Here is a 13078-nt window from a genome sequence, read left to right on the forward strand (position 1 = left end):
TAAAGAGATGAATGGGGAATGCGCAAGATGCGAATAAGGGAAAAACAAAATTTCATTCCAAAACATAGAAGTTTACAAATTTACAAAATGATGAGATACTAACTGCAAAAAAAAAAAAAAAAAAAAAAAAAAAACATGAAGGGCTTCTCAAGTCTCTATATCGACGTCAGCCTCTTCATCGCCCTCATCATCACCTCCCTCAGCATCTGGCGCAGCCCGCTCCTCGTCATCTCCAAACTGACCATAGTCAAGCTGTTCGTCTTGAATGGAGTCGTCTTCTATCACGATAGTGTCAAGAGCGGGTCCTTTGGCCACGCCAGAGCCGCTAGCAGAGGCAGCATTGCCCGCGCCATCATCGCCGCCACCAGTCCCTTCACACTCGTCAAGTAATTTCTTTAGAGCGCCGAGATCGGGCTGATCAGCAAGCGAGGCTATCTGCAAATCATAAGGAAAAGTATGAGTACAAAAAGACTAGGAAAATAAGTCAAGGTAAACTCATTAAGGTTAAAATACCTGCTCAAGGATGGGAATGGGAGTATTCAAATACTTCTCCCCCACCTCGGCCATGTCAGCGCAGACAACGTCGAGCTGATAAGGGTAGTCGGATGGGTTCTTCTTTAGCATGCTATATTCACAGCCATCCTTAAACCCTTCAGCTCGACCCACCAAGCGCGAGGCAGCGTTGCAATCCATCACAAGGGTCTGAAACTCGTCTGAGTATTTCATCGCATAAGCGCAACGAGTCATACCCAGTGAGACTAGCCATTGGCGATCCTGCGCGAGGAAAGAAACAGACGTCTCAAGAGCAGGAATCTGAGAGTTTAACAACTCAACAGTTTCCTTGGTCTGTTTGAGCTCTTCTCTGTCGGACGTTGCTGCCGCCAAGGCCTCATTCCTTTCCGCTCGCGCAGCATCGAGCTCTTCTTGGCCAGACGCTGCCATCGCCAGGGCTTCATCCTTCTCTGCCCGCGCGGCCTCAAGCTCTTTCTTCAGGCGCGCAACCTCACTCTCTAATAAAGATTTGTCAGTGATAGCCTGCACAAGAGTTTGATCACGCGCCTCTGCATCAAGCTCCAAATCGCGCACTCGCCGCGCGTACTTGGCCGCATCCGCCTCTGCTGCCTGCAGCTTCTCCCGCGCAGCCTGCAGCTCATGCCCGCGCTTCACGAAGGCAGCGTTGGCACTTGCTCGGTTCTCGCTGAGTTCTGCTTGGAGTCTCTCAGCTCTCTCTCGAGCGTCAGAAAGATTCCAAGCAGATACCTTAGCCTCTTGCTTGGCCTCCGAAAGAGCATCACGCACCTTTACATAATCATAGTGAAGCTCTTGGGAGGCAGCAAAGAACGCAGACCCAGCAAAAAGATGGTCATTGAGCAAGTCCACGCGAGCGCGGTCCTCCTGAAACCTCCTTTCAGCTGGAGGCACAGAGTGAGCCCAGAAGTCTTCACACACAACCATGGACTGAAATGAGCTATCCTCAGTAATATTCCATCTCGGGCGGTATATGTGATCGGCTTCCTGCAAACACAAAGCAACGTTCTAGTCATCTAAACACTAATATGAAAGTCCGCGCAGCGGAGCAAAATGAACTTATACCTGCGGAGAGCAAGCAGAAAAGTCAGCGCCAGCCCCACGAGAAGGCTGCGCCACGAAATCTCGTGGCGCTACAGGGCTTGCGCGGCCACCATCGGAGTCTTCAAAATTGACCTCCTCATCATCCTCTGTAACAGGTCATTTCTCCTGCGACCTGGAAAAATCAAAACCAGTCTCGCGAGGAGGGCGCGCAGGAGGAGGTGAGGGAGGTCTCGACGCCGCTAGATCAGCGCGTAAAACAGCCTCCTGCTCCTTAGTAATCCCAATGAGGGGAGATTCAGTGCTTGTAGGAGCATGAGCAGAACCGACGGCGCTGGCGCCGGCGCCAGCAGTGCCGCCAGCAGCTTGTGTGCCAGCTATAATTCCTATGAAAAAACCAACAAAGAGAAATGATTCATGACTTGATCTAAAAGAAAAAAGTCAGAAAATAAAAGCGCAATATATACCTGGGCGCACCGCCGTTCGCGAGTTAAACATCGCCATGAAGTTCATTTTCCCCCTTTTCGAGGGTAAAACAGGGGACTTCAAAGCAACCTTCGGCGCAGCCTCGGTACCTTGTTGCGCCTGAGGTTGATCCACCAAGGTCGCCGGCTCTACAAACATTTGAGTGAGCAAAGATTCATTAATAACTCTATTGGAATCGCGCTCATAAACCATAAAGTATAAACAAAGTATACCTGTTGAAGAGGAAACAGCAGGCGCAGCGCCGCTTCCCTTTTCCGCCGCGCGAAGGGAGGAGGTGGCGGCACCATACCTCGTGTGGACAGGAGGACTGCCCACACCTTGAGGCAAAGAAGACAAGGAAAACTTGGAGGTAAACTCCTTGGTTTTATCAAGTCCCTTCGCTTGAGTAGGAGGATCCTGAGCAACAGGGGCATCATTTTTCTTCTGTTTTTTACTGGCCCCTGCGCCAGTTTTCCCTTTAGCTTTACGCTTGAGTTGTGGCACCTCAGCTTCCTCCTCCACCTCTTCTTCCGCGAGCTCCAGCTCATAGTTCTCGAGCGCATCTACAATACGTGCAACAGAAATGTTAACCAAATTTGGTATTCTAAAGGCATAAGCATAAGTACAAAGGCCTACCAGGCGCATCGCTGTCAAAGCAAAATCCCAAATCAACAGGGATGAACATATCATCGAAGCGATCGGGGAAACCAACTTCCCCAGCGCCCAGCGCGACAGAGCCACCCTTCATATGCTCATCGTAGGCGGCGTGGACGTACTCCTTGCTTACTGCATAAAACAAGACAAATGATATCAGCAAAACGAATTATATTCGCGCAGAAATAATGCAATGAGCTAATAACTCACATAAGCCATCAACTTGGATAACAGGCTCAGTCGCGCTGTCGGTCCACCTCCTGCTCATACCAACCCCCACCAGCGCCTCCTCGCAAATATTCTTGGCGGGGGATGGTTCAGCAGTCAACTTATTAACCCATGCGCCAGTTGGGTTCTTAAGAACATTCACATCCGCGGGCGCAGAAGTGATCGCGCGCATGGTCATGCGGATGGGAATCACACCAGCCTTAATATAAAAAAATTTCTCAGACCAGTCATGAAGGCTTTTGAAGAAAACAGTGCAGCACTTGACCTTCTGACTGCGAGGAACGAATGAGAACCAAGAATCTTGGATTTTTGGCTTATAAAAATATTGAAAGCGCCGATGGGTGGGCTCCTTGCGCTGAGCTTTGCACATGAACTCAAAATGAGTTATGCGCACAAGTCCAAAAGGATGGACTTGGGATATGTGAATCCCATGAAATTGAAGCAGCGCACCCATAAACCTTGTCATCGGGAGACGAAGGTTGCAGTGAGTGAAAAAATGGCAGTATAAGGAGATATAGCCGGTGGGCGGATATGCCGCCGTTTGCCCGGCCGCCGGGAGCAGACAGCCGTACTCAGGGAGAAAACCCTGAGAGGCGATGAGACTGTCGAAATCAGACTGTCTCAATCTGCAGGGAATCTCATCCCACCTCTTCACTGTCTTGCCCTTCCCCACCTCCTCCGACGAGGCCTCGGCAGCCCGTTTTCCCTTGCCGGTCTTCTTCAAAGTGGACATGACTAATGATTTTACACGGCGTTTGCTGGGGGAGATTGTGGTGTCTGGGTTATCAGACATACAACTGTGAATCAAACAGAGGTTACTTCAAGAACGGAAGTCTGGAAGCAAAAGACAGGCCCTTAATCGGAATAAAAATGGAAGGAAAGAAAAAGCTCTGAAATAACAATGAAGTTGAAGAATAATAACTCAAAAGGCTTGCTTTTATAGGCCCAGGAGAGAGAGAAACAGGTACTGATCAGAGTTCACGCGCCCCCACTCGCTGGTGCAGGCCAACGCGAGCGCGACACGTGTTCCTGACACTGTGTGAGGGGACATGAAAGGGAACGAAACAGGTACTAATCAGAGTTCACGCGCCCCCACTCGCAGGTGCAGGCCAACACGAGCGCGACACGTGTTCCTGACACTGTGTGAGGGGACATGAAAGGCAACTGTAGCACCTCGAGCACGCGAAAAGTCTGACACATGTCTCCATCTCTGACGCATGTCAGCACCAACCAACCACGTACATGGACGATTCATTTCAACCAAAAGGATAGAATTTCGCGCAACGATGAGAAATAAAAAAGGAAAAGACAAAACCCTATTAAAAGAGAAAACTATTAAGTCTAATATCTATCTTACCTCGCTCGCGCGAGACAAGACACACATTAGACTGGGGGGGCTTGAAGAGGTATGTACCCGCCTTAACATCGAGCGGGGCGGGTCAACCCACAAGATATGGACAAGAGGCTTGAAATCAAGATATCATGAAGACACAAAGCCAAAACCTATGCGCATGGCGCATATCACATATGCTCACACATATCACATATGCTCACGCATCACATATGCTCACGCATATCATATATGCTCACGCATCACATATGCCCACGCGTATCACATGCTCACGCACCATATATGCTCACGCATATCACATCTGCGCGTGGCGCACCTGCGCGTGGCGCATATCACATGCTCACGCATCATATATGCTCACGCATATCACATCTGCGCGTGGTGCATATTACATATGCTTGCGCATATCACATCTGCGCATGAAACATCTGCGCGTGAGAATAAAGAGAAGACCTCGCGCATCCTCAGGATAGGCGCATATCACACATGCACATAATCAACCTCGTCCTTATCCAAATCAGGATAAGGACAACCTTGATTGTGCTCGTCAGACAACCTTCCAGAAGGTATCCTTTAGGGAATAAGAATATGCTGATGTTGACAGCTGCCAATGAAAGGTGGACAACTCAGCAAAACCCATGTGCTACCACGTGATTGCACATGGGTCAGGTGAAATACCTGGGTCAGAGAATAATCAATGAAAAAGCACCAGGTGTCCTAAGGACACGTGGCGCAAAGCGATAGGAGGAGGCCAAAAAGGCCCTAATGGGATCTGAGTCCAATCATTGGAAACCCTAGCACTATAAATACCACACCACCTTCACAAGGGGAGGTAAGCAAGAAAATACATTCCAATTCCTTACTCTCAGATTATTATTATCTTCTCCTACAATCTCTTATTCTCACACCGGAGGGTTACCCCAAAGAGGACCCCTCTGTCCCTTTCTGAGGGGTAAGTTCACGGTGCTGCTCGTTTTGTAGGTGGAAGAATTCATACTCCGGAGAACCATCGGTGAAATAGCATACTCATACCCGAGGAAAGTTGATCGTCTACCAGTGAGTCGATCCACGTTTCTTCAAAGATGATCATTAAAATGCATTAAAATGCTTGAAAGAATTTCAGTATACACCTACATATTACAATTGTACTAATTACAACACCAAGTAACAAAATACGAGAACTCAACATTGATTATAAACCCTAACTAAGGATATGTGACTTAACAACGCATCAACACTATGAGTCAGAGAAACCATATATTAAGATCTAAGTGTATACATAAGATTACGTCATGGAGTTAGAAAACACGATATTATTAAGAAAACTATGAACAAACCTCACAAAATGATTGATCTTGATCCTCTCTCTCAAAGCATACTCTCTTATATACTTGGGACTTGGGAGTTCGTTGGGAGGCTTCTTATTTGCACCAAACAACCCTTCAGCTTTACCATTGAACACTTATGGTCCTCTTAGATATACAGACCAACGAGACAGGTTCTAAATGATGTGAACATATCGAATTTGACTCAAAGCTTAATGATATGTGCCTAACTCTACCGTGCCGCCATGCACTATCGGAATTTGTGAACATGGGATGTTTAGTTGATCTCATCCATTACCTTAACTTCTTTCGTGGGTCTAGTTAGTTTAATAGTTAGTGGGTTAGCGGTTTAGTTTATTGATAATGAATTAGTCTATGTTCTCTCTATTTTCTATCCGGTTTCCATCTATTTTATCAGGCCATTTGATTAACGATTAGGTTCGTGTCACTTAAATTTTGCAAATGAATTGATTTCTTTGAACAAGATGGTGTTGTTATATGAGGAGGCGGTTGATGTAAATATTGTTTTTAAGATTTAACGCAGTGAAGAGGCAGAACCATCTCCAGCAGGTAAGAGGATTCCAATTTATGGACTCTCATTCATACTCCCTGGTCCTCTTATAACGAGGCTAACGACTTTGTTAGTTTTATAGATTCAGGTTATTCGCTCAGATTCTTGGCTTTCAGAACCACCTCACCCTGTGGGAATATCAATCTTGACTTTGTGTTTTGTTTGATGTTTTTTCATTAGCGTCATCCGTGAGACACAAACCCACGACCACGGGTGCTATAACTCTTGATCGATGCATACATGAGCCAATCTAAATTCATATGCCGTTAATTACAATAAGGTGTCATAATAGGGGTTTTTTGTTAAACGAAAAATATTATAAAACAATTAAATAAGGATTATTATTGGCATTATGTCAAAAAATGTAATAAAAAGATAAAATTAAAGTAGTTCGGTCCGGTTTTGAAAATAGTATCCAAAATATATTGTTTTAGTCTACCAGTTACGAGGCGTTTTCCCCATGACATGGCACCTCAATGAAGTCCAAGCATCACTACGGAGGTTTGAGAAGGCGGCGCTGTCCTTGTGGCTTATTTTGTGGTGATGAATTTTTCAACCAGGTAGGTGGTTTTATCCCTTTTCAACCAATCATATTATCAATCATTTTATTTATTATTAACTATTTTTTATAATTTAAATATTATTTTATTTACATAGAAGGAGTGAAATCATTACCCATTAGTAAGGTTTTTTTCATTTTCATTTTCATTTTTTAACCAGCACCCTTCTAACTAACACATGTATATTTGAAATAATAATTAAGTTAAGGGGCGATGAAGTGTACGTGGACTAGCCAACAGAGTCCAATAAAGAACATCCACCACCACAGACTTTCGATGAGCCCCAAACAGTCAGTCAGTCAGTCAGTCTCCCGGTGGTCTAATGTCGTCGTCCGCTGCCGTCTTCTCCGTCTCCACCATTAAACCCCGCACAACAACCAGAACCATTACATCCAAACTCTCACTACTACCGTCCTCCCTATCTTCCTCATTCACCGGCCGACGGTCAATCAATCATATTCATGGACGTAACATTAGAACCAATTTTAAACCTAGACGATCCACTGTTCTCATGGAATGGCAGGACTGCACGTACTGAAATCTTATTAGTTCTGCTGTTAATTTCAGTTTTATTTTTATAATTCTGTTGATGATTTATGCTGCTGCAGGGTTAAAATGGAAATTGATGTGCCAATTTCGGTTGCTTATAATTGTTACCTTGATAGGGAAGCTATTCCTCGATGGATGCCCTTCATTTCATCTGTTAAGGTGCCAATTAATACTGCTTTCACTCCGTTACTGTTACTTAATTGCTTGCTAGTGTTAAGTTTTAACCACTTACTATTGTTATATTATAAGATCCTATCAAGTATTATTCGTAGTTCTCTATGTGAATATATATGTTCATCTATACAAGCCTCATATAAAATCCAAATTTTAATGCCAACAAAGATCACGGATCGATCGATTTGACACATACTTCAAAAGTCAGTAACATACATGGAGAGTGCTCTTAAGAACCTTAATTTTCATAAGTATACAAAGAAACAGAAAGAAGATTTTACATCAATTCTACTACTAGCATAGTTCGATATGTGGCTTATGTTGAATGACATCATTTGTTAAACAAACTTAAATTATAGACGTAACAGCTAGCATACCCATGGCATCATTAGAGTATAATCAGAGGGCTATTTATTCGGGTATAAATCTAGATGACATTGAGTTAAACTTTTTAGCATAAGTTTGATATTGGCTTACTACTTGGGGAGTTGGCAGAATACTTATTATGACACTTTTGGTGTAATGCTTATCTATGCATTTTTGTTGGCTTATAAACCATCATGGCATTCTTGGTATTTTCTCAATATGTGGAAACTTGGCATCTATGTTTTTAAGCTTGGCATCTAAGTATATATAAGTTTAGCAGTCTAAGTAAGTATGGCAATTTTACATTCATATGTGATTCTCTGTATTACCGGATGCAATCATTCAGGCCACTGAATGTTGAAGTTATTTACAATCATGCCACTGTCATTTCTGGCCTTAGAGCATTAAGCTTCGTAGACTGCATAGCGGATTCACCATCTTGTGTTAAGTGAAACACATCTCTTTCAGAAATGTCAACGAGTGTTGTACCTAAAACGATGCACGGATTTGTAATCTTTAATGCACTCAACGCTTTCTGTGAAAATGCATTTTCTAATTATATACAGAAGCATATGTTCTTATTCAAAAAGCAATGGGATTTCACATTTGGTAGAAACTACAATCTGTAGTTTCTTTTTCATTTAAATCTCCTCGATTCATCTTTTGGAAGATTTTCTAAAAATACAGTCTCATTTGTGCATATTTGCTTCTTTCATGAAAAAGAGGTTTCTTTGAGTTCAACTGTTCAAATGCTGTCACAATAATCTGGAGACATAAAACTGCACAAGATTTTATCCCACCATATTGCTTGATAAACACAAGTTGTTAATTGATAAGTGAACTAGGAGTAGCATCCTTTGTTCTTGTATGGTTGGATTTGCATGCGATTGAGCTCGTTGTGCTTTTGTTGTAACTATTCTCCTTCAAAAATTGTTGGAATTTGTTAATAAAGATCATTAATGCTCTTTAAGTTGATTCGCCATCAAAAAAATTTGCCTGATAAAGTTTTTCTTGATGATGATATCAAATAATCTATAAGCCTTTGACTCATCACTAACACCAAATAAAGCATTTTTGCTATTTGTCATCTAATTTGTCTCATGCTGTATTTAAATATCTACCCATACTCCATGATTTACTCGAATCTAGGAATTTGACAGCACGTTAATAAATCAAAATTCAAAATAGACAACATTTGGTGATGTTCACCATCAGATATTATGAAACAAAATGGAATGTGGAAATAGCAGAAAGATATAGCTCTTTTAAGTTAACCTCCTTTGACATCTACAGTATTTATTAAAAATCTATATCTATATATCTATATATCTATATACTATATGTAATATAGGAGTGAGGGACCTCTTAAATTTTAAGAGCTACCACTTTTGTTGCATATTGTACAAGTAACAATGCATAGAATTTTAAAAATGTAGGGGTAATATAGTCTTTACACAATTAAAAATAATTTACAATTATGGTCCTTCAACTTCAATCAAGTTTTGTTAATTTATTAAATAGTTACACATTTTCTCCTCATTCTAAACCACCATCCCCAACGACTTTTTAACGGCCATAACTTTTTCACACGTTAATATTTTTTCTAATAAATTACACCATAAAAACGAGCATTTTATTATCTTTAATTTGAGTATAGTATCGCTATAGTTTATTAAACTTTAAAAAAACTAGCATGTTACGTGATTACCAGTTATTACCGGCAACAGGTTGGGCTGGTTTGGCTAATGATGTCGAAGCGAGTTAGGGTTGGAACAAATTAATACAAAAAAGGGTTGGGATGGGCTTAGATCGAAATGGGTCATGTCAAAACGGGTTTCGGGTCGGAACACGTCCGTCAAAACGGATTGGGTTATAAAGCAGTTTATTTGAAATTACTATACATTTCATCTTTGCGTCTTGATTGTCGCCACCGGTTGCGTGCGTTCAAGCAACATTTACGTGATTGACATTGTTTATACATATCGGATTGCTCGCGTATAAGCGTTATGTGCGTGCTTACTGGCACCGGTTACACGCCCGATGCCACGTTAAATGCATACCACCGTCAGGTTACGCACGTGCCGTTGCGAGGTTACAAACGTACTAACACCGGCTGTGTTTGCGTATACACCGCTGCATCGCGCGGGCACCAGACTAGTTGTTTAAACAGTGGAATCTATTGTCTTCAGATATTAGAAGACAAACCCGACTTATCACGGTGGTCTCTCAAATATAAAGCATTTGGACAAGATCTTGAATTCTCATGGCTTGCTCGCAACATGCAGGTAACAGCAAGTAAAAGCCACCCCTTGTATCTTTTATATCTTAATCTCACACTGTTGAATCTTACAGCCAATCCCAAATCAAAAAATCCACTGGAGATCCTTAGAAGGTCTTCCCAACAGGTATATCATTGCTAAATTTATCATACTTATTTTTGGTAAATTATTAATGAAGTGCTTGTTTTTTCTTTTTTATTTTACAGAGGAGCAGTCCGGTTTTTTCCTAAAGGTTCTTCATCATGTTTAGTTGAAGTAAGGCTCGTTACCCAAAATCCAATTTATTGTTTTAATCACATTCTTACTTTTTATATAAGGCTATAATCGAATTTTCCTTTTTATAGCTTACAGTTTCATATGAAGTACCTCAATTACTGTCCCCTGTGGCATCTGTAAGTACTTTCTTTTTGGCATCTTATCATATACTTGTGTTGATCTAACCAACTTTTCGTTAATTCCAACTGTCAGGCGTTACAACCGTTCCTTCAAAACTTGCTCGGGCGCGGCTTGGAAAGATTTGCAAATTATGCTAAGTCATACCACCCGGATTCAGCCTGAGTTCTTACTCTATATTATCAGTATAATATAAAGTAAGATCACATTTTATTATGTCGGTTTGACCATAAACTGGGCTAATCTTTACAAATTAAGGCAGGAACATGAAATGTTATTCGGCTTATGTACATACAACAAAAAACTCATCTCTCATTTATCTACGATGATACACGAAATTTTAAAACATTTATTTATGGAGCAAACCCTTGAAACTGTACAATGCCTGTGCAGAAATGCTACAACATCCTGTGTGTCATGGTGTTGTGTCTCTTTGATGGTCTTTGGCATTAAAACAAACAACTATGACTGTGAGATTATCATACGTGCCAAGACGTAGGGCCTCCCTAACAAGATCTTTAGCACACTGTTCAGGGTCATCATGATGGCGTAAGCCACGGGCTCACAAGTTTGACCGCTTGTTGACTTGAAATGACATCCCAAATCCCGTCACACCCGATTATCAGGAACTTGTCTTCCTCAGTGAGGATTATTTGCTGAATTTCTGGCTCTGAGGTTAATGGTGATGCTGACCCCCGAGGTAACTTCATATCCCAGTCACCTAAAGCCCGGGATACTGAAAGAACACCGTTAAGATATCCATCATCCACAAACCTGCCAAGCTCCTCTACACGCTTTCGTTCTGATGGATGAGTTGGTCTGTGGTCTTGTGACATGTTAATTGCTTTGCCTTTTCTGCAAAGAACAGCTCGACAGTCGCCTGCATTTGCTACCACAAGACGCCTGCACAAAAAATGAACGTTTATCGGGTGTTTGGCGTTGCGTCTTGAATAAGATAACTAGTTGTAGGACATGGTGATTATTAAACGAGATAATTAAAACCAGGTGTTTATATCCAAACATAAAGTAACAATTTTACAGCTGGAGGATATAATAATCAGATAGATAATTGACTGAAACCATTGTTCTCATAATCAGACCAGAGACCAAAACTGTCTACATAACTTTTCAAAGTGGGTTGACCGGTTCAAACTTTTTTTTATATTTTTTTCTCTACTTCAAGTTCTATATTTTGTTTATTTCTAGTTTCAAATTTTGTTTAAAATTAACTGCCAGTTTGACTAATGGCTCTCACATTTTCATTGACAAATATTAGTAATAGTTTGAATATTTAAATTTCAATTTGGCTATACATTTAACATTTAAAAGCAATAATCTCAATGATCGGCTCAACTATGAGAATGAATCTACCTTTCTAAGAGTAGAGCTATCAATGCAGTAGTCCTAGAAGAGGTGCTAACGGTAGCTTCTTCGGCCAAAGCTAAATCAGCTGAAAGAAACGCCTTCCGGAGAGAAACCTCAACTTCATCTGTTTGAGATATTTGCGGATTTTGAAGAAATAAGCGTTTCATGTTATCCTTGATGTAAGCTGCTGCTTCAGGTCCTCCATGACCATCAAAAACCTGCAACATCAACGGTTAAGGTAGAGTGTCAGTATGTGCAATGAGCAAAGTTGCTCGTGAACTATTTGAGATCGGCTAGCTAAAAGCTCAAACCAAAATGAGCTTAAACGAACTCGAGCCTAAAAATAAGTTTGTTTTAATAGAGGAGCCTGGTCCTGACTTTATTGTCGAGCTCGAGCCAGCTCGCAAGCCTATTAGTTATATAATTTATTTATATTTAGTATATTAATACTTATTTTTATAACAATTATTAATATATGAAAAATTATGATAAAAATAAGTGAATGATTTGTATTACATATATATAAAAGTTATAACAATAAATATAGTTAATAAATAATAGAAAAGTCAAGCTGAACTTAAGCTTTAAAACTACTAATAAGCTGAACTCGAGCTTTTGAAACAAAGCTTGAAATGGCCAAGCTCGACCTCGAGCATGAGAAATAAGGCTGGACTCGACCCATATTGGTTACGCGTACTCCATAAAAGGCACTAGGATTTGGAAGAGAACTCAAATATGCAGACAAGTCATCTATCCTTATATGTTCATCTTCCATGTATCTTCGAGGCCCGATATCCGCATAGCTCCCTGATCTAATACTCGGAAAACCTTCCATATCAACGGATTCCTGTCAATTCATGCTATGAATACAAACAACAAACTACAAATCCAGATGTGATAATAAAAGAAATAGAAAGAATGAGTAATTACGAGATGAGGAGTGTGGTTGGCAATGTCTTCTGCCATCACCTTTGCTGATGCTTCGTTTATCATTTTCTTGTTTAACGAATCCAATCGAATCAAATCAAATCACCCATCAAATGGTGTGACAGGGTGTTTGAATTATATATATATATGTAGTATATATATTATTTTGACTTTTTGGTTGTATTTGTATTTGTATATATAATAAAAAAACAAAAGACAAGTCGTTGGACGCGTTTTATATTTCTCAAACCGCATTACCATTCGCGGGCTCGTCGCTGTCGGCTTTCTGTTTAATATTCTAG

The 13078-nt window shown here is 41.2% G+C and overlaps 1 protein-coding gene and 1 pseudogene across 2 annotated transcripts; one reads left to right on the forward strand and one right to left on the reverse strand.

Annotated features, from left to right (window-relative positions):
• The first annotated feature begins 7050 nt into the window (after positions 1 to 7050).
• Positions 7051 to 10649, forward strand: LOC143549109 (uncharacterized). The gene is made up of 7 exons (XM_077040100.1): positions 7051 to 7254; positions 7332 to 7431; positions 10002 to 10097; positions 10165 to 10217; positions 10298 to 10346; positions 10436 to 10483; positions 10560 to 10649. Exons 1-7 carry the CDS (start codon positions 7235 to 7237, stop codon positions 10647 to 10649), a joined length of 456 nt encoding a protein of 151 aa, XP_076896215.1. The 5' UTR covers positions 7051 to 7234.
• A 196-nt stretch (positions 10650 to 10845) lies between these two features.
• Positions 10846 to 12690, reverse strand: LOC143549090 (putative protein phosphatase 2C 2; annotated as a pseudogene). Its single transcript, XR_013138079.1, has 3 exons — positions 12547 to 12690; positions 11856 to 12067; positions 10846 to 11387 (listed from the first exon to the last, which is right to left on the reverse strand). The product of XR_013138079.1 is annotated as a putative protein phosphatase 2C 2 (transcript).
• Between the last annotated feature and the right edge of the window lie 388 nt (positions 12691 to 13078).

The sequence above is a fragment of the Bidens hawaiensis genome, unplaced genomic scaffold, assembly GCF_021521415.1.
Source record: "Bidens hawaiensis isolate Kalapana, Puna unplaced genomic scaffold, B.hawaiensis_p1.1 tig00015443_1, whole genome shotgun sequence".
NCBI lineage: Eukaryota > Viridiplantae > Streptophyta > Magnoliopsida > Asterales > Asteraceae > Bidens > Bidens hawaiensis.